The 20482-nt window shown below is 36.1% G+C and overlaps 4 protein-coding genes across 5 annotated transcripts; 1 reads left to right on the top strand and 3 right to left on the bottom strand.

Annotated features, from left to right (window-relative positions):
- Window positions 1-3168: 3168 nt before the first annotated feature.
- Window positions 3169-4155, bottom strand: LOC116778775 (CDGSH iron-sulfur domain-containing protein 3, mitochondrial). Its single transcript, XM_032672800.2, has 3 exons — window positions 3953-4155; window positions 3545-3771; window positions 3169-3363 (listed from the first exon to the last, which is right to left on the bottom strand). The coding sequence occupies exons 1-3, from the start codon at window positions 4001-4003 to the stop codon at window positions 3231-3233; spliced, it is 411 nt and encodes a 136-aa protein (XP_032528691.2). The 5' UTR covers window positions 4004-4155; the 3' UTR covers window positions 3169-3230.
- Window positions 4156-4367: 212 nt separating this feature from the next.
- On the top strand, window positions 4368-7855 carry LOC116777096 (cell division cycle 7-related protein kinase-like). Of its 2 annotated transcripts, none has more exons than XM_032670492.2 (9): window positions 4368-4687; window positions 4784-5009; window positions 5088-5181; window positions 5407-5549; window positions 5878-6016; window positions 6103-6237; window positions 6311-6605; window positions 6671-6837; window positions 6905-7855. In XM_032670492.2, exons 1-9 carry the CDS (start codon window positions 4558-4560, stop codon window positions 7043-7045), a joined length of 1470 nt encoding a protein of 489 aa, XP_032526383.2. In that variant the 5' UTR covers window positions 4368-4557; the 3' UTR covers window positions 7046-7855. The 2 variants fall into 2 exon arrangements, with proteins under 2 accessions (XP_032526383.2, XP_032526458.2); XM_032670567.2 differs by having other exon boundaries at window positions 4370-4687; window positions 5878-5986.
- LOC116778690 (protein OPI10 homolog) lies at window positions 7853-9728 on the bottom strand. Its single transcript, XM_032672704.2, has 4 exons — window positions 9541-9728; window positions 9202-9454; window positions 9002-9111; window positions 7853-8660 (listed from the first exon to the last, which is right to left on the bottom strand). The coding sequence occupies exons 1-4, from the start codon at window positions 9577-9579 to the stop codon at window positions 8460-8462; spliced, it is 603 nt and encodes a 200-aa protein (XP_032528595.1). The 5' UTR covers window positions 9580-9728; the 3' UTR covers window positions 7853-8459.
- A 4670-nt stretch (window positions 9729-14398) lies between these two features.
- LOC116776623 (delta-1-pyrroline-5-carboxylate dehydrogenase, mitochondrial) lies at window positions 14399-17347 on the bottom strand. Its single transcript, XM_032669898.2, has one exon. The coding sequence runs from the start codon at window positions 16879-16881 to the stop codon at window positions 15178-15180; it is 1704 nt and encodes a 567-aa protein (XP_032525789.2). The 5' UTR covers window positions 16882-17347; the 3' UTR covers window positions 14399-15177.
- Window positions 17348-20482: the final 3135 nt, after the last annotated feature.

Here is a 20482-nt window from a genome sequence, read left to right as displayed (position 1 = left end):
TAACAAAAATATCGGTCAACAAATTTAAAGTCAACTGTTAATTATTAAGGTCAAAGGTGATGTAGTATTAAAAATCTATTTATATATGTTTTATTGATAATTTAACGTAATGTCAATGGTTATTCATAATTTTTAAACATTATGTCAGAATGATCTTTAAACAATATATAGCTAATGGGATTTATACCATAAGTCTTTCGGTAATAACAAATAGTGTTTACGATAAATAGTATATATGATATTATAATAAATATAAATTAATGTGACATTATCAAACGGCTTACTGATGAGTAATAGTCACACTGGGTATTAGAAATAGTCAAACAGGGGTAAAAAATAATTTAAGATCCACATTTCGGTATTAGATTGAGGAACTGAAATTACTTCTTGAGATATTTGTTTTAAAGTAAAAAACACAATCATGAGGCAAATGAGAACTTTTTAAGGACCTAATAATATTCTGAAAACACTTCTGCGTGAACAGAATACGTACACAAAAGTTAGATATGTTTTAGAATCATTAAATTTAAGTAAGGTTGCAACTTTACAAAATAGAATAGGAAAAAACAATAGAAATAGAAAAAAAATATACTTCACACCTTGTATTGCCTTTAAACGTTGCATTTTTAACAAATTATATTAACGGTAACAGGAACTCAATATTATAACCCGACATGCGTGTGAAAGAGGGACAGAAAGGGGGGAGAATGGCAAATGGCAATGTATTAGAGGGTTAATTAATATTGTACATGTTAACAATTAAAAAAACTAACAATATATATATGAATCAGCACTAAAAAGGACTTAGAAAGAAATTCATTCTAAGATGTTTCAAAAATAATTTGCTAAAGTTTTGGAAAAGCATTTTGTAATAATTAAAAAAAAATTATAAAGACTGTAAATTATAAATCCTCCAATTATAATCTTGGTGCATTTATTGCTGATTAAAGTTATATTCAATGGCAGCTGCAAAGAAAATCGGTCTACTTGTAAAAGTACGACAGTTCTTCAAGCCGAGACAGTTTCTTTGTGTATAGAAAATATAGTTCCGGTTGTGTGGATTACTGCTGATATATTTCACAGAGACTCGTGTACTCGAATTTGTTGATGACCACAACTTGGCTTAAACCAATCCAGTCCGCCTTGAGCACGGAAGTCATATAGACAGCTTTTAGAATTCTAAAATTTAGAATATCGAGAAGCTGTCTTAGATTTGAATCTAAATGATGAAAATGTATCCTATTTTGGGAGGTGTGGGCAAGAATCCCTGCATCTTCGTTTTATCTTGGTCGTTGACCTATTCCTTGCATAAGGAAAAAACTTTATGCTTCCTCCTTTCTCATATGCACAGGTAAGTTTGGAACAGTTTGTCTGTGTCTGTGTTCCCTCCCACTTACAATTTGGAGGTTTATGAAGAAAATAGTGATTAGACTTTGTTTCAGATAGTGTACTTAATATCATCTATCAAGCAAATCAAGTCAAGCACTATTCATTCGTTATTTAAAATATCTTTGACTTAGAACATGCTGTTCAACAGCAAAATGTTAAGGGAACTGTCATTTTGCTGTAGGCAATAGTGGAATCGAATGTATTCGATATTCTTAAAGAAATAGTCCTTCAAATTTTACTGAAACGGCGAAGAGGTTCACACCTCTAGCTTCATAGCTGAAGGTAGAAAATCAGGACTTGAAAGAGAAATTGTAAAAATATAATTACTTAAATTCAAGTTTGAGAGATTCTAGAAACGTCTATATACTTTTACATTGTATTTTTTAACGTTAGAAAAAATGCATACCGAGGCTCTATAAATAGTACGGTTATGTGGGTTCCCGAAAAGCATGCAGTCGACTTGAGTTTTCCCACACGACTAATACAGAAAACCCTCATATATCGTCGTAGCAGGACATCATGGGATCACTTCCCTTTTCCGTATCCTGAATTACCACTCTTATGACAGCGTCCCAGGAAATAAGGACGCCCCCACAACTTAGGTCTTTGTCGCAAGAGCCCATTACTACTGTCCCACCCGATCCCTGGTTGATCGGAGGTGGTGGCCATTCTGTCGCCTTCTACTTCCCAGCCTCACCCCTAAGAGATGAGTCGGCGGATGAACCTGTCCCGCTCCGCTGACTCCTTGTGGCAATCACCTGCTTATATTGTCACTTCCGAATGTTCTAAGTCCTAATAAAGAATAATTGAGAAAAATAGACCTAATTTTTAGAAAACTAATAGAGCATTTGGAATGTCCTCTAACTAAAACAGCAAAACTAACTATTTCAATATTTAAATTTATACATTTAGATACGAAGACCGAACAATGAAAAACCAAGGAGCACTCGGTGTTTAATTCATTCAAATGATGCAAATAGCTACTAATTAAATGGTAATGTAAAAATAAGCTCACAGCGTGGCCGGCCTTTTAGCTTACATCATTTTTCAAGCTATATTATATTCAGTAGCGGTGGACTACTGTGAATGCTGCTTTTTTATACTGATTTCTTTTGCGTTATATTTATCATTTTTTATGTATTAGAAACAATATTGTAATTATGCTCTTTGAGTCAGGTGAGGCCTAACCGTGATCAACTCGTGTCACCTCAGTATGACTAACACCTGCTAGTTCAGGGTATGTACATCATGGGTCGAGATTGGAGCACTTCACATAAATTTATTTCATAGGCGAGGTTGATGAGCACCCGGCTCTCATTGCGTATCATTTCCTGTCGACTTTTTATTTCTTTACGTACATTTCACGTAGAACATTAGTACTTTTTCAGACTATCATTTAATAATCCGTGGACAGTGGCAATTATTTGGACATTTGCCTTAAAACGAAAAATTATATTCAATTGATATTTTCAGTTTAACAAGACTAATAATTACAACATCAAGTCAAGATAAGTAAATGTTTGCGGCCTTATATTGACTTAAATGTATAGTTTCCAGAAAAAAAAGGCAGTACATTCTTTGCTAGAGCATCGAGTCTGGAATGATCTACTATTTATAGATATTGGCCTTCTCAGACAGACCACAGTCTAGTCAAACGATTTGTGTACAAATTCAAGACTTGTCTTTTATACACTGTACTGTGAATGTTGCAGTTAGCTAATAAAGAGTATTAACAATAAATGTGACTGTGTCAGCGGATGCCAAATAAAACCTGGTACACATGTTTCATTATATATTTGTCATCTACTTATCATCACTCTATGTTACTTGTTGTATCCTAACTAAATTCTTATTGTAGTCGCCTCCTGTATTTCTTTCTGTTTGTGTGTTCCGTCACAGAAAGGTCTATTTTTTGTCTGTTTACAGTTGCACATCCAGTACTCCTTGGTTTTTTCTACTTGGAATCTTATCGGCCTGAAACCAATCACAATACTATACAACTCAGCTAATAGTTTAAGTGTATGTTTTCATGTTTTAACAGCTACGTATGAGTTACGTATAATGTGCTGTAATATTTAGTGTGACGATGCTATTATAAGTTTAATTTTATATACAAGACATATTTATGCTACAGAGTTATTGATATTCAACAAACCTCTGTGTTATTTTTAGATAATGGTCTTTATGTGTGCCGTCACACAGGGGTTGTGATTTAGATCTTCCGCACAGACACCACTGGTATGACTTGCCTGCTTCCAACATCATTTTAAATGGCTTCCTATCATACACAATACCATTTTCCGTCTGATTGTTAGCCGAGTATATCTGTTTCAGTGGGTTGCTTGGTATTTCGGGTTTTGGAGGTTTAGTGACATAATTTGCCTAAAATTAATGAAATTATAAAATAAATAGATGTAATATAACGTTTAAATTTTATAGGTTAACAATATTCTATTTTCTTTTTAATTCAGTTTGAAGAATATATTTTGTACTACAAAGAAATTAATCGTTGTCGAAAACATAAAGTTCTAATGGAAATATAAGAAATGAGACAAGTACTTACTGATATTAAGCTGTTCTTAATAATATTGTTTTTTAATCTTAATCGAAACATCTCACTATACCTACAAATAATTTTACTGATTGCCTAAGAAAATTATGTTTTATGAATAATGATACAGTAATATGGTAAGCCGCTTACTTTATAATTGTACTATAAAAATTAAAATATTACAATAACATAATAAGAGATGATTGGAATTTGAACGTTTAATTTTTTTTCATCAAGTGTCAATTTAGGTTTAAGATATTTTTAAACCATTTATAATAATGTTATTATTATTATGGACATTGAAATAATTTTCCTATTTTTATATTAGTAATTTTATAAAGAAAATTTTCCAATGTAACTTTAATTCACTGTCTCATTCACAAGAAGTCATGCGTGAAGAAAAAAAAATTGACGTTTCAATGATATTTTAGTTTTAAATAAAATTGGAATGTCTTTTTACTTCTTTCAGTTTTCAAGTAACGTTAGTTTCAGTATGTAACATAAATGGATTTTATATAGTTTATATTTGATTTCTGTTCTTTAATATTTGTTGATGACAGTTCATCAAATATACGATTTTAAACATGGTATTGCACCTATGATTTATTCTATAAGTTATGTCTAGAATACGGGGAATAGAAGCTAAAGTCCAAAAAGAAATAGAAGAAAACCTGGAGAACAGAAGAAATAAATATAAGGAAGTCATTAAAAAGAAGAATGACATATGCACTAAAGTGGATAGCGAAAGTGAGCTAGCACTGGAATATCGTTAACGTGGTGTTAACAATTATCTCGAAGGTTAGTTTGCATTCCATCACTGACATGAAACGTTTTTATTTTCAGAGTTACAAATTGTCGAATTGTTGTACAAACTGCCGAAGTTGGATAAGATATTCGACGTGCACCGTAAGATAGGAGAGGGCACGTTCAGCTCGGTGTACCTGGGTTCACTGAAACAACATGCCCAGCTGCCTGACGACCAGAAGCGATGGTTTGCGATCAAACACCTTGTTCCAACCGCACACCCTGCCCGTATAGAACATGAACTAAGATGCCTCCAAGATATAGGGTGACTGTGACTTGTTTCTTTTAGCGTGTTACCCTGTCTTTATTACATATTTATTTAATATAATTATTCTTTTCTCAGGGGCAAGGATTACGTGATTGGTGTAGATCTGTGCCTTAGACATCTGGATACTATAGTTTTTGTAATGCCATATATACCTCATAGAAAATTTTCTGTAAGTCTTGATGTATTGTACTCAATATATATTCAGTGACCTATATCTTTCATCACAAGCTACATGTAATGCCTTGTTATCTACACATGCTTATATAAAATCTACCGATAAATTCCACTGACATATTACAACATGATGATGGAGTACATTTTCTCTTACATCTATTTGTTGTGAGCATACAATCACTTTAATGGCTCTAATCTCATAGTATATTAATATTTGCAGGAATATGTGGGGGATATGGATGCCGACGAGGTCCGATGTTATATGAGGGCCCTCCTGGTGGCGTTGCGCCATGTGCACTCTTTTGGAGTCATACACAGAGATGTCAAACCTAGCAACTTCCTCTATGACAGGGAGAACAGAAGGTTTGATACAATTTTTTGCTACACTAGTAAAGTTCTTATAAGTCTAAGACTTTAGTGTAACATCAATACCCATGAAAACATTGATTGTCTCAAATGCTCATTGTAAAAGTACTTTTATTCCCACCAACCAAAAAGTACTGATTCAGAAAACAATTGGTCTGAGTTTAGGCGAGCAAATCTTAGTTTCTCATAATATTTATACATAAAAAACAGTAATAACCAAAAAAAGTTTACACAATTTTTGTCTCAAAGCTTTGCCACGGTTTGAAGTATTGATCAATTCAAAGACATATAATAATTTATAGTGATTGTTATTGGTGTATTTCAGGTACTTACTGGTTGATTTTGGTCTGGCGCAGCGTGTGGTGTCCGACGGGCCCTCGCCACCCGTCCCTCCTCCAGCACACGCCAACAGTCTCAAGAGGCCCAGGGAAGAGGTCGCTACCATCTCTGTTAAATGTGTTATAGTAAATCTTGATGTTTTAATGAATTCCACCCGCAGACAATGTAATCAATGTGTATTACTGTGGTGATCTATTCCATATGTTTATAGGATGAGAATATCCAGAGTGAGAAGAGGTTCGCCCTGGACCTGTCCACTCGGTCTCGGAGCACCAGCAGCGCCGCTCAGTCGCCTAAAAAAGTCTCGTTGCCGAAGGTGCAAATATCTAAACAGAAATTACCCAAAGTATGTTCTAGACTTAGAAGGTTTTCAGATATTTTTATGTTTGTTTAATTCATGTGTCGTGTATTGTCGGCAGGTATCACCCGGCGTCTGCTCTTGCTCGAACGCGGGCAGCGTCTGCTCCCCGTGCGGAGCCCGGGCCGCGGCACGAGCACCCCGCGCCGGCACTCAGGGCTTTAGACCTCCAGAGGTGCTGCTCAAGAGCCCGCGCCAGGGTCCCGCCGTGGACACGTGGGCGGCCGGCGTGGTGCTCGCCAGCATGTTGACCGCGCGCTACCCTTTCTTCCGCGCTTCCGACGACGCGTCAGCTCTGGCGGAGCTGGCCGACCTACTGGGCACACTCCCCCTGCAGCGAACCGCGGCCTCACTAGGTACGTCCGGCCGTCCACTCCCGCCTCCTCCAGTCGCGTGACGTCTAATACGCCACTACGTCCAGGTCGTCGTATGGTGACGTCTCAGCCTCGTCGCGGCCTGTGTCTCCGTAAGTTGGCCGCTCGTCTCCGCGGAGGCGCTCCCCCCGGGCCGCCTCCCCCCGCCCTCCCGGCCTGTGAACATTGCCACCTGCCCCTCCCTCACTGCCTCTGCAGGGATGAGACGGTGAAGGTACTTGACGCTCGACACTGGTATCATTGAAGTATATTCTCGTGTTAAATCGTCTTCTACCCGTCAGGCGACCAGCATCACACCCAACCTGACGATCGCCGGGTTCCCCGACGAAGCGTTTTCCCTGGCGGCGAGACTCCTGGATCCCGACCCTCGAGCTCGCGCCACCGCTCAAGACGCGCTGACACACCCGTTCCTCGCCGACTGACGGCATTCACCGTGGATATATTTTTACTCAGGAATGTTACTTTTATAGAGATATGGTGTGAATGTTTATTCAGGTTTTATATACAACAAGGAGCCGGCTGTGAGACAATTTAGGAAAAGTATATCCAAATGTACCCTATTTTTCTACATTGCCATTTACAGAGTTGGAGAACTGTATTTGCTGTCTCTATGAACTTATTGTAACTGTATTTATAATGTGTAACTTTGTATTTATAATGTCACTGACTGAAACGTTTTTGGTCTCCTGATTGAGCCTCCATACCATGTTTGATAATATAATGAGTTTGTTTGTCTTTAGTGTCATAGGAGCGCCCCAGAGTGAATGTAGCATTCACTCGTTTGTTGTTAATTAGTTCTAAAGTGGATCTCAGAGGTAACTCAAGGTTGTTAGTACAAAATGGTAGCTCGTCCTGTAAGACTCCAGCGGCATGGATAGTGTTGTAGGGCCGAGTGTTCAATAATAGTCTTCCTCTTTGTCTCCTCAAAGTGACGGCCCTACTCTGAAGCACAAAAAATGGCTTTGTTTTTAATCAACTGAATAGTTTCTAATTTGCTTAGTTTTATATAAAGATACGTGTTGTATGTTATTTACCAAGTGAAAACCAAAGTGCCTTCACCGTGTGTTCATTCACAGATAACGTTGCCGTCTTGTTACTGTATTCCTTAATATATGTTAGCTAATATTATTAGTAATGGTTTCATTTCCACCAAAAACAATCATGTATTAAGTAAACATAATTTATTATAAAAAATTTAAATGCAGTTTTTATATTAAAAAAAGACTAAATCACTTGTTGACTTTATATTTCCACACAGATCCTGTATAAGCTTTACTTAACATTACATTCATTGTTATGCTTCAACACAGCACGGCGCCTACCGAAGTAAGCTACATGCAGCTTGTGCTGTTGTAGTCTACAGTGAGCTGAATGACAGTTACTGACATAGATTATAGATTAAAAAAATCTAAGTATACTACATTTTATAAAAAGCTGATTACATCAAGTCAACACAATATACACATGCAGACTGTCTTGAACTACCGGCACAGAGAAGAAAATAAAATTCTTTCATTACTAGCACTCACAAACACTTGTATGATAAATTCTTCATATTTGTTACAAATTGGAATAAAACATTAGACTTATATTTAAAATTGTACTTAGCCGCTAACTCCGCCGTGACCGCAGGAGTACGTCGGAATAAATATATATAATGACAATGTAAGTGAAGTGCATTAGCTTTGAGTGTGAATCAGAGACCAGCTTTCAATATGTCATACTAGCATGTTTAACTAATATTTTCTGTCAATATGTCAATTTGGATTAAAAAGGGCTGGGATAGTAATTACTATTGGCCGTTTATAATACTGGCATCAAGATCCCTGTAGTGTGTTAGTTCTTCCAAAAGTTTGGGTTCTGTTGAAGTCTGCGTTCAAAGTTCTGGTACCAAGTGTGCAGGGTGGTGAGAGGGATGTAGGAAACACCAGGAGTAGGGGTCATCTGTTCCTGAGTTACTGAGAATGAGGCCACAAAATTAACTAGACTTTCCAGCATCTTTTGGGCGAAGGTGACATAAGAGTTCAACTGCTGGGCCTGGAAGTGGAAAACAAAATTCAAAGTATTAATTTGAAGTGACGTATTCCAAAGAAATATAAAAAATAAGGATCCTAACCAAAACCCCATGAAAATTGCCTTTAATAGTTAGGAGATTATCACTAAATTTAACCAAGTATCATGACTTTCTACCTGGTTAAGGTGTAATTGTTTAAATTAGAAATATTTTTAGATAAGAACTTTTAATGTTGATTCATTTAAAATTGTTCAAATAATTTTAGCTTTAATATGAAGGAAAAGATTTTCAGTTCTATCATATAAAAGATGAATGTATTAGTAAGACCATTAAAGTGCGTCAAACTAATATCTAGAACACTTACATCTGAGTTTGGAAGCATATGGACATTGGCTTCAGGTTCTATTGATATTCCAATTTGAGCATTGTTACAGATTTGTTGATTTCCAAAAGCACCCATAAATTTATTTTCACCTGTAAGTTACGGTATGTTAATATAACAAAGCTGCCAACTGACGAATGATGCATCGTACAGTATATTGCCCATAAATATTTAAGTCATACTTGAGAGTTCATGTAGTTTTTTTAAGTTTGATATTTTAAATATAGCCGAGGGTTTGGCGTTGGAGATGTGTCCTAGAGGCTGCCAGTTGGGAGGAGCGTTGGGGTCCGGCCAGCTCCAATAGACGACGGCCGCCGTGCCCGCCGGCAGCGGCGTCGTACCAGTTAGGAACACAACCGCATGGTTTATAGAATCTACATCCAAAATGGTCGTGATCAAACTTGTTTCAGAAACCGGCGTGAAATCCGTCTGCACCTATACGTTCGTTTGTTTGTTGTTATTAAAAATTGTTCATTGATTGTATACAAAAAATAAATATTATTGTACGAAATTACACTTACTAAACGTCCTGAAACAATAAGACCAAACATATTAGCCATTTCGGTTTAATGGAGCTGAGTTAAGATAAATAATATAATTGAAAGTTTTAATAACAATTAAATAATGCTATAAAGAAAAATACTGTCTCATTCTAGAAAGACCTTCACATTTCGATGCATCCAAAATAGTCCACTTGACAGTTGACAAGAAATTCAAGAGTTGTCAAAATTATTGATGTTACTAAGCACAGACTGCAAAACAAGAAAACATACGCTGTCCGGTTTGATGTAGGCTGTTTTATGCAATACAAAGTTTCTAGATTATATTAAGTTTAAACGTTTCATGTATACAGTCAATCTACCACCATTTCGGCATGTGGGAATTGTTGAGAATATAATGGGGAAAAAACTTTTCAATTACAGAGTTAAGTGATGACTTGGTTTATACTATATACTTCAATTGGTTCGGAAATATTAACCAAACTCAAATCGAGTGAACCAGTTAACTAAGGTGGCCGTTAATTGCGATATGACATGTTATATACTAGGTACTAGCTATAGCCACATTCAGCATATATAGGAGATTATACACATCACATAAGATATTAATTTTTATTTGATATTCATTTTATATTTTGAGGTAAATAAAATCTACAAGGTGTAGTCTGAAATGTAATATTGACATGTAAATACAATAATAACTACGACAGTTGAATTGCTGTATTTACAATTTAAAAAAAGCCCAGCTAATTATTCTGTGCCTAGTAATTAAAACTCTATATTATATCATGGCTGCCTAACAGTTAAATAATCCTCTATGGTATGGTAATCCAACTTATGATAAATTACTTACTCGAGAACCGTTTTAAGTTCTTATTTTGAAAAAATATATAAATGCAAACATTTTGACTTTTATATAATGTTGTGTTAGCCTCGACAATTTTATTTTTATGTAAGTATTATGACAGTAACAGTTTTTTTTACAAACATACCTGCTGTTATTGCTTTATAGTAAGTAATGTTATAAACTCTCGTTTCAATCTTAAAATCTTCTTGTTATATTATTTGAGATTTTGGAATCTAATTAAAAATTCTATTCAATACGTTATGTAAGTATAGATTTCATAGAAATTTATTATCTGGAATCTGAAGTTACCCCTATAAAACCATTAAAGCAACTAAATATTGAATATCCCAATTAAAGAAAGTCGATATACTTATTCATGACATAATAGTAATCAATGCCTGTCCATTAAACTTATATTTACATAATACTTTTTATTTCCTTTTTTATGTGCCACAAACGCACACATGCCAATGGCCTAACCCATGGTCACATTCAAGAATTGAATTTAAAGCGAAGAGCGATGAAGTTCGATTCCTCTTTCGTGACATTCGCCAGCAATTGTCCTAACATTTGTGCAAGGGGCTTACAGTAGTTTCCTTATATTGATTTGGCAAGAGACCAAAAAGAATGGGTTAGCCTAGCGGCGTCTTCTCTGTTTTGGTTCTTCTGTTTTGTTCTGTCTTGTCCCTGGAGTACGAAATCAGGAGCCAAAAAGACCACTAGGTTTACCACTATGTGACCTGTACATATATGTATACCTATTTAGACACAGGTTTAACCAGCGTGGCCTTCACGAGTTCAAAGAATTTACAGAACTCTTTTTTCGAGACTATCAATTTGTTGACAAAAAATATCTATGTAACATATAAGAATACTCCGCCACGCTGCTGGAAGATGTGCAAGTCTGTGTAGTAGTAGTAAAGGGACAATGTCACCTAGATTTGATATTTGTGTCCCCGTCAAGAACAATGGCATGGCAATGCTGGCATGGGAGATGGACACCTCTGATCTGGCTCGTGGTTGTATGCTGGATTCCGCTTCGATCTCCCAATCTGGCCAAGCAGATGTCTAGCGGGCTTTTATCTTTGACGTTGGAGACTGTCTCGGTTTGGGTCTCCCACGGACCAGCGGGCAACCACCAGTGTACCCCCCATCAGACAAAGCCATATCGTAAGTCGACTTGTCGGGTTCCGGCATGATGTTAGATGAAGCCATATAGAGGATGGGTTTGAACAGCTGCCTTGTAATTTAAGCCGAGTACAAAACGCCACGATCTTTACTGAATAGAGTTATTGATCATGGAGGTATCCGAAGATAGGTGCTCTGCTGGCCTCCCGAAGTCGGTAGGGGGCTCAATTAGTGGGTTAGCCATCCACGAAAGGTTGCTGCACAATTGTGTACAATTCGGGGCAGCTCCATCGTGCGAACGCGGCATGAGAAGACCCAATGGCAACGTCTGGGGGATTCGGGAGTCCCCGCAATCTCCAGATCCAGTCCCCACTGACACTACGAATCTGGGTATTTCGTGTGGTACTTATGTCAAGGCCTCTTCCAACTGGAATCTTCACCTTTATTCACCTTATAAAACTAAAAAAAAAAAATAATCAGAAAAAGAATAGTAAGTTTTGATAGCGGCTGCACTTCTTCTATTGAAATAAGATATTACAACTGTTTTTTCCTCTGAAAATTAAAAAGAAGTCTTTTGGGAAAACGGAGATTTAAATAAATTTAAAACAATATGAAAATAAGTAGGGAATTGTAAAGTTTCTTGTTTTGTTCATGTTATTTGCATGAAAATACACTTGCATGGCATTTGCGGCTGAACGATGATGGGATCGATTTCTTTTAATTAGCTTAACCCATTTGACTTCCACGAACTAATAATATTGAATAAGCACGTGTTTGTTATTAGTGGACAGATGTCAAACTTGCACATACCTATATTAATGCCGAAATAACTTTAATATATTAGGTATAGGAGTTTGGTATCTTTGGCATTATGTGAGTTTGGAACTTGCTAAACAATGACAGCGTGGAAAAATTGTTTTGAATACACAAGTTAAAATAAATTTTACATGTACACCGTTTGAGACGCGAAGTAGGAAGCTTTAGTTGATGTAAGATCATTTGTGATATTCAGATATACAACAACCACTAGATCTGCCCGCAAAGAATAATGATCCTGTAATTAAAACTGACCTTGAAAACACTTTTACTCAGAAACTCAAGGAGATTATCGATCCTTACAAATTAAAATTAATTAGTGTTCAAGAAAATTTAATATAAAACATTCTATTTACTACAAGTAAATAAAAAAATAATCACTTGTTTACACGAAGATAGTGTAGTCATATAGAAAGATTGTTCTCATTAATTTTAAAGAGTTATAACTAAGCAATACTCTTTTTTAGACATTTGTGAGCTATCTATAAATTAATTTAAGATATTTCAGATTTCTTGAGTTTTCTTTATCAAAACTTAATTATAACATAATTGTGAATTGTATATAAATCACTGTGCAGCCTAACTGTAGCGTATTAGACTGAAGTAGCTAGCAATATCCATAAGAATGCGATGTTATGGCCTATCATTACAATAAGTTCATCATAATGTCGTTAAAGTCAAGTACATAAAATCCATAATTATAATATGATTGATATTTGTATTGAAACATTATCCTGTAGTCTTTAAGTTGCTGTTTCAATAATAACCGTTTCCTTATAAGAAAACTAATATTTTATAGGATAATTAGTCATATGCCTACTGTTATTTAACTAGACAGTAAAATAATACTTATTTAGAGATTGAATACAGTTGATTAAAAACATTGTTCTTTGTTAAAGAAATACCGCAAAATATGCATTTGTAAACATTCCTTCGACTTAACGTTATTCATTACAATTAGGTTGTTGTTTGCTCAGATTACTAACTAATAACTATTAACTGAGAGCCGAGAGATGTATGGCGTAAGTCGTACAATGACATCGAAACCTTGAGCTTGTCAACAGAGAATACATTTAGAATTCTATTGTTCATTACTGACGAGACGTTTCTTATCGTTTCTTACTTAGGATGTTTATAAACCAGTTTTAGTGTTTATTGTTCAACATTCATTACCTACTTGATTTCATGTAAATAAAAATTAAGAACTATGTGTTTGGTCATGTTTCAGAATGTTTGTTTGAGCCATTCTTTGATTCTTATAAACTGTAGTGAATAATAATATGATTAAAAGGTGATATCCTTACTTTAAAATATGTTTTACAGTATTTGGAGGCCACGAAGCAAATCTTCAATAAAATTGTTTTTGGCTGTAAAATTTTTATTATTTAATTACGTGTAATACTGGCTTACACGGGTTGGGGGCCGCTATAATAGAGGAAACGGTTTTATTGGTACGGCAGATACAGCGTTCGATACGGTTCCGAGTGTCATAATTCATCTTTTGTTGATATAACAATCTATCGTTTTACATAAAAGTAAGAGTAGGAACCTATACTATAATCCACCAGCGGAATAACATATGATGTAAAATAAACAGACTTACTTTATTTTTATATTGTTTTTCATTTTACTTGGGTTTTTAAAAAGATTTTGACATATATAATATTATATGAGAGCTCATACTGCTTGCCTTAACGCTGTCATTTGAAAGCGAACTGCGTGGATCGTGATCACGGAGATCAGGGAGCGAGCTGGACTGATGATGCTGTAAACATAGTAGCTACCAGACGAGACACGTTTCTGTATCTCATGTTATTAGACTACCTAAATATTTAGTCATATTATTTAACTCGTAGCTTAATATAACGAGAACTCTTGTCATTCATCTTTATTGACGTATCTGATATTAAAATTAGTGTGACAGTGGTGTTTGTTGTTAATAATATTATTCGACCTTACCTTTTACTATTTTGTATTATTGTATAACTTTAAATTGTATGGCTATTGTTAAAAATATATTATTACTTCTCTCAACATCAAGAGTAACATCAACTTTATAGAAAGAAATCGGAGGGAGAAAAAATAAACTGAGCAGAAATATAATTTATTGACTTAAAGCAAAATAAATAATGAATAACTCTTCATATAATGAAATATTTAACAGTTTGAAGGAAACAGAACTTCCACTTCAGTTACAAACCTAGAAACTGCATTTGATGCCTAAACAACAGAAGTCACAGACAACTACTAAAATAATATAAGTTAGGTTAATACTAAAAAAACATATTTAAAGCATAAATGCAGAAGGTTTACCAAGAGAGCGAACCAGAGTTACCGATGACACCACATTACAATGATAAGGGAAAGCAATTATTACAACTGAGAGATAAGGCCAGTAGCGAGTTATCAGTGTTGGAGGTCTGATTGTGAGTACAATGATTATATTAAAGACTAATTCAGTGCACAACTAAAAATATCACAAGTTTGGACTGCTTCTACCAACTCTGGGTGAGCTTCATCGAGAGGTAATTTACAAATTATCAACTTAGCAGCAAAAAATAATTAGTACATATAGTAATAATGCGTCAGAGCTGACAGGTTACACAGCAAACAGTGAACAAGAGTTATTATTTACTAAGAATAGAACATTCAATTATTGTATCACGGCAATGCTTATCACCTCTATCATCTACGGCATAACATTACAATCTAATCTCTTGAACAGCTAACGGCTACTCGTTTCCTCTACAAGCTTCAAGTGTTCTAATTTTAAACATCTGTAACATTATCTAATAATTATCTATTATTGTTGTACTGTGTTGTTGTTTGATATAACATTTCATAGAGGCAGACGGTGTCCTCCAGCGTTAGTCCCTCATGTAAGGGTAGTCAATATCTTTTAGAGGAACGAAGGTCTCCTTGATGGACTGTGGAGTAGTCCAACGCATTACATAGTTGGGTCCGCCCGCTTTGTCGTTGGTGCCGGACATGCGACCTCCTCCGAATGGCTGCTGCCCTACGACGGAACCGGTTGACTTGTCGTTCAGGTAGAAATTACCCGCTGTCATTTTAAGTTCTTCAAAAGCACTTTCTAGGAACTTCTGATCTGTAGCAAATACTGCACCTGTTAAGGCAAATTTAGTAGAAGAGCCTACTAGGCCCAGCGCCTGGTCCAGGTCCCTGTCTTCATAAACATACATGGTGAGGACAGGCCCGAAGATCTCTTCCGTCATCAGCTTATCAAATGGGTCCACTGTCTCGATGATTGTGGGTTGCACAAAGTATCCTTTGCTTCCATCAAATTCTCCACCTCCCAAAATTTTGTTTTTAGGATTATTTTTAGCATTCTTGATGTAGCCTGTAATCCTGGCAAAGGCTTTATCGTCAATAACTGCCCCTGTAAATATCTTAAAGTCTGTGGGGTCACCAATTTTCAATTTTGACCTTTCTTCAAGCAGTCCTTGTTTAACTGGTTCATATAAGGATCTGGGTACATACATTCTGGAGCAGGCAGAGCACTTTTGACCACAATATTCAAAAGCTGACCGAATTGTGCCTGTTACAACAGACTGTATGTCTGCAGATGGATGTATAAAGTGATAGTTCTTTCCTCCACATTCTCCAATGAGTCTGGGGTAGTTCTGGTATTTGTTGAGATTCTTTCCTACCTCATTCCATAACCAATTGAAAGTTGGCACAGATCCAGTGAAGTTAATTCCAGCCAGCCGTGAAGAAGCTGTGATAGTTTTACCAAAAGTAGGTCCATCAGCTGGTACAAAGTTAACAATACCAGGTGGAAGACCAGCCTCTCTCATGATGTTAAATATGCGCCAATTTGACAGCAGAGCTGTATCAGAGGGTTTCCATAAGACACCATTCCCCATGAGGGCTGGGGTGTAGGCCAGATTCCCTCCAATAGCAGTAAAGTTGAATGGACTTATAGCAGCAACAAATCCGTCCAAACCTCTAAATCTAAGCGAGTTTCTTGTAACTGACAAGTTTTCAGAGATAGGTTGATATTTTGCATTTTCTTTTAAGAAAAAAACATTAAAACGGAAGAAGTCAATAAGTTCGGCGGCTGAATCGATTTCCGCTTGCACAACCGACTTGGACTGGCCGAGCATGGTGGCTGCATTCAGTCGTTGGCGATGGGCGCCCGCCATCAGGTCGGCAGCGTTCTGCCAAATGCGTATTCTCTCTTCGAGTGGCGTTTTATCCCAACGCCGTTGAGCATCGGCGGACGTTTGGATCGCCTTTTGAATAGTTTTCTCGCTGGCATAATAAAACTTCGCCAATTTCCGTCCATGGTCATGTGGCATGACCTGATAGCGAGGCTCTCCATCCTTAATATGTTCATCGCCTATTACGATCGGCACTTCCTCGGTGACGGCTGCGGTCCTCTTGAGTTCGTTAATTAGCTCCGTCCGCTCCTTGCTCCCCGCTCGATAGCCCAGCACGGGTTCGTTTTGAACATCGAAATCCTTTAATTTCGGAAGTTCGACAACACTGGAAGCGCAGCGTTCCAATGATCGAGCTCTTAACGCCGTTCTTGAACACACGGCTAAAATCATATTTGATAATTATTTGTTCCTTTGGAAGTAAGTTATCGATTAGGTAATAACGCCGATCAGTGATGATAAAGAATTTTACAGAGTGCGGTAATGCAATCTAGTTACGTAAATGTTGCGAGACGTGCGCTCTGTGTTCTCACGGAAACTGATGCAGATTCGCGACCAGTCCGCCACGCCACAGCACGGAAAAAACGCAATTGGCTTTGGCAACGACGTTATGAACGATGACCTTCACCAATTCACATTTTGTAGCAAACAAACATTATATTTTGTGGGTTCTATTCGGCGTTCGAAAATTTTTGCAACATTGTTCAATTGAATACTTTATCAAAACTTATTAGAAAATACAGTTTTTACAATTATTATTATCTTTAAAAGAGTTTTCACAAAATTTTAACATTCAACATCAAACTCGGGCACATCATACATAACACTAGACAGTGAACAAATTCGAAACCTTTCTTCTTGTCTTTGCTTTCTTGTTTTTGAGCTCAGCTGACGTACAGCCATAGACATTTAAGGTTTTGATTCCTTACTACGACTTCTGTACTTTTCGTTTTTAAGTCAAAATATTCCTCGTCAATAAAGTAATTTTACTTTTATCAAAAAAAAATTGCAAAAGATTAAAAAAGAATTAATTATATATGTTCCACAACATGAAATTATTTTCAATAACGGAAATGTCTTAGTCGCGGAACTAGACCTTTGTGTTGAAAACGACAGCGCATGTTCAAGGAATGACCTAGTTCCGAACGCATGCGTAAAGACTGAAACTAGGTTTGACTTAATATGTACTTTATGTATAGATATCACCTACTTTATATTATACACTTATACAGTAGGTGCATTAGATGTGCGGCGATATTTCGTCTGGTCTTTTTAAAAGCATTGCCAGATGCAAAAATAGCTTCAGATCCTCCGCTCTCTGGTAATGGTATGTACATACTACGAGTTAGGATTATTAAAGAAAATTTTACTATTTCTTTAGATACCTTTGAGAGAATAATGATTTTTTCTTATTGTTTTTTTTAATGTTTATAACAAATCAAAAATTTCAAAATTTTAACGTTATTTTAGGACAAAATGGTTAATTCAAAACAGCCTATTTTTTTAATTATGCAATGAAACCATTACTATTGTTAAAAAAATATATAAACAAATACGGGTGATGATAGATTTCATAAACGTGCCAATATTATGTTGGCTCGTTTTATAAGAATAAGAAAGGAACAGGTATCGTTGCTACTAAAATTGTTTTTTTAATTATGTTCAAACACATTTGCGATGTTCAAGGAGTAGTAAAGAGATTATAAAAACTGTCCCACTACCAGTTTATGAGTTGGAGTCTACAGAGGAGATATAAGCAAGAGTGTCTTTAAGAAGTCAATATTATTAGTACAACTTAATATTATTAGTTGTTTTATTAAAGAAATAACGGATATTAAACTTAATGATACAAACTTGTGTTGCAGTGAACCGATCACTACGATGACCATTGAGTTGTTCATGTTGTATGACCAATGCTCTGGCTGTTGCCTCATTAAAGAAAAAACTTAAGAAATTGCGCCGACCCCAGTACATTTTAACTCTGCATTCACGAGGCGGAGTCATTTTTAAGCAAGAGAAATTCAAATCGGATGTTAATTTTGTTTGTCTCAAAAGGATTAAGAAAACGTTTGCCACTCTTCATACGTGAAATAAAATCCTTTTTCCAGAACATCTGATTCCATGTTGCAATCAGTTTAGAAATTCTTTGGGTCTAAGTGATGACGTAGAAGTCTGACCTGATTTTATTTTCATATTTTAGAGCTCATCTGTTCTCTCCGCGAATACTTATAAGAGTATTGATTGTTGTAGACGCGACTTTATTTTATATCATAATTAAAATATATTATGTTGTCAAATGTTATTTGCATGTGTCATTGAAAAAGTTAGTAAAAGTTTAATTCTAATCAATTTTTCTTTAATTTCTATCCATCCTCACACTTAAAACATGTTCAGCAAAAAAAAAAAAAAATATATACAATAATACCAAACTAAAGTAATTTGTGTAATTTCTTGAAAACCTGTTGTTAGCATTCGGGCCAATTAAACCCGGCGTCATTGTTCTCGTAATTATTTTCAGGTCATTAGCGCCGTGCTGAGAATTATTAAAAAAATCTAAGCCCGGGGACAAATATAAGAAAGCTTTGCAAAAAAAAGTGCGCAGACATTGAAATTATAACTCCACGTACTGTAAAAGAAAGTTCCATTGACGACATTTTATATACGATTACGTACACTGCCGGTCAAAAGTTTGAGACCACTAATAAAAAACTTTTGTTATTAGTAAATATTTTCAAAACATTGGTGATAAAAAGTAATCTGCACACCTGCATATTCTATTGTTTATAAAGATTACCTAAAAGCTTATTCTTTTGTATTTAAGATAAGGAAAAGGCAATAAACAACCATTTTTTCCAAACCTCAATGTGAGCCCGGCAAGAGTCCGATGATAATTGCCTGTCAAAAAATTTATTACCTCGTTACAGCAACTGACAATTATTTTATTTTACTTTAACTTACAATGCGATTGTTCTAAATTCTTAAAATATTTTAGAATTTTTATTTTAACTCCATATTTTCATAGTTATCTACGAATATCTTCAGTTAGTCTGATTTTGTTATTCCTACAGGGAAGACGTCTCTAAAATGGGTAAAGTTCGCGAAATTAGTATTGAAACGCGGTCTGCCATCGTTGTTCTCCATAAAGAAGGCAAATCTGAACGTGAGATTGCATCTCAACTCAAGTTATCGAAGACTTGTTTTCATCGCAGTATTGTGCGGTACAAAGAAACTGGCAGTAATCAAGATCGTCCGCGCTCCGGAAGACCAAGAGCTACGACTTCTAGTGAAGAAAAGCTTATTGTGGTAACCAGCAAGCGAAATAGACGTCTAACGGCGCCACAAGTTCGTGTTGGAGTAAACAGATCTCGGGACAAACCTGTGTCAGTGTCTACAGTGAAAAGACGGTTGCGAGACGCCAACTTGTTTGGTCGCGTTGCTGTTCGAAAACCTCCTCTAAAACCGCAGAATAAGAAAAAACGGATGCAATGGGCCCTAGCCCATCGAGACTGGGCCGAAGAAGATTTCAAAAAAGTACTCTGGAGTGACGAATCTAAATTTGAAATAATCGGTTCAAAAAGAAGAATTTTCGTTCGACGTTCTGCCGAAGAAAAGATGATGGCACAGTGTGTAGTCCCGACTGTCAAGCATGGTGGCGGATCGGTTATGATCTGGGGTTGCTTCTCAGGCCATGGAACTGGAAATCTGGTGCAAATTAAAGGAATTATGAAAAAGGAGCAGTATAGAGAAATTTTGGAGAAAAATGCTATTCCCTCCGGGCTTAGATTAATCGGCAAAGGATTTATTTTTCAACAAGACAATGATCCAAAGCATAGTTCAAAATTATGTAGGGGCTATTTAGACAATAAACAATCAAAAAAGGTGTTGAAAAATATGACATGGCCACCCCAAAGCCCCGATCTGGCCCTTATAGAGCTTTTGTGGGAACAGCTGGACCGAAACGTCCGGGAACAATGTCCTTCTTCACAGCAGGCCA

Source organism: Danaus plexippus (genome assembly GCF_018135715.1).
Source record: "Danaus plexippus chromosome 3 unlocalized genomic scaffold, MEX_DaPlex mxdp_34, whole genome shotgun sequence".
NCBI classification, from domain to species: Eukaryota; Metazoa; Arthropoda; class Insecta; order Lepidoptera; family Nymphalidae; genus Danaus; species Danaus plexippus.
The sequence above is the reverse complement of the archived record's forward strand: the minus strand, read 5'-3'. Positions and strand labels throughout refer to the sequence as shown.

Excerpts from the sequence above, each read along its gene's own strand:
- LOC116778775 (XM_032672800.2), bottom strand. The coding sequence starts at position 4,003 with ATGTTTCGATTAAGATTAAAAAACAATATTATTAAGAACAGCTTAATA. Across the intron at positions 3,772-3,952 it reads TTAAGAACAGCTTAATATCA|GCAAATTATGTCACTAAACC; the intron begins GTAAGTACTTGT and ends CATTAATTTTAG. Across the intron at positions 3,364-3,544 it reads TATCTAAAAATAACACAGAG|GCCGATAAGATTCCAAGTAG; the intron begins GTTTGTTGAATA and ends GATTGGTTTCAG.
- LOC116777096 (XM_032670492.2), top strand. The coding sequence starts at position 4,558 with ATGTCTAGAATACGGGGAATAGAAGCTAAAGTCCAAAAAGAAATAGAA. Across the intron at positions 6,017-6,102 it reads TCTCTGTTAAATGTGTTATA|GATGAGAATATCCAGAGTGA; the intron begins GTAAATCTTGAT and ends ATATGTTTATAG. Across the intron at positions 6,606-6,670 it reads GCGAACCGCGGCCTCACTAG|GTCGTCGTATGGTGACGTCT; the intron begins GTACGTCCGGCC and ends CACTACGTCCAG.
- LOC116778690 (XM_032672704.2), bottom strand. The coding sequence starts at position 9,579 with ATGGCTAATATGTTTGGTCTTATTGTTTCAGGACGTTTA. Across the intron at positions 9,455-9,540 it reads TTATTGTTTCAGGACGTTTA|GTGCAGACGGATTTCACGCC; the intron begins GTAAGTGTAATT and ends ACGAACGTATAG. Across the intron at positions 9,112-9,201 it reads AAAACTACATGAACTCTCAA|GTGAAAATAAATTTATGGGT; the intron begins GTATGACTTAAA and ends CGTAACTTACAG.
- LOC116776623 (XM_032669898.2), bottom strand. The coding sequence starts at position 16,881 with ATGATTTTAGCCGTGTGTTCAAGAACGGCGTTAAGAGCTCGATCATTG.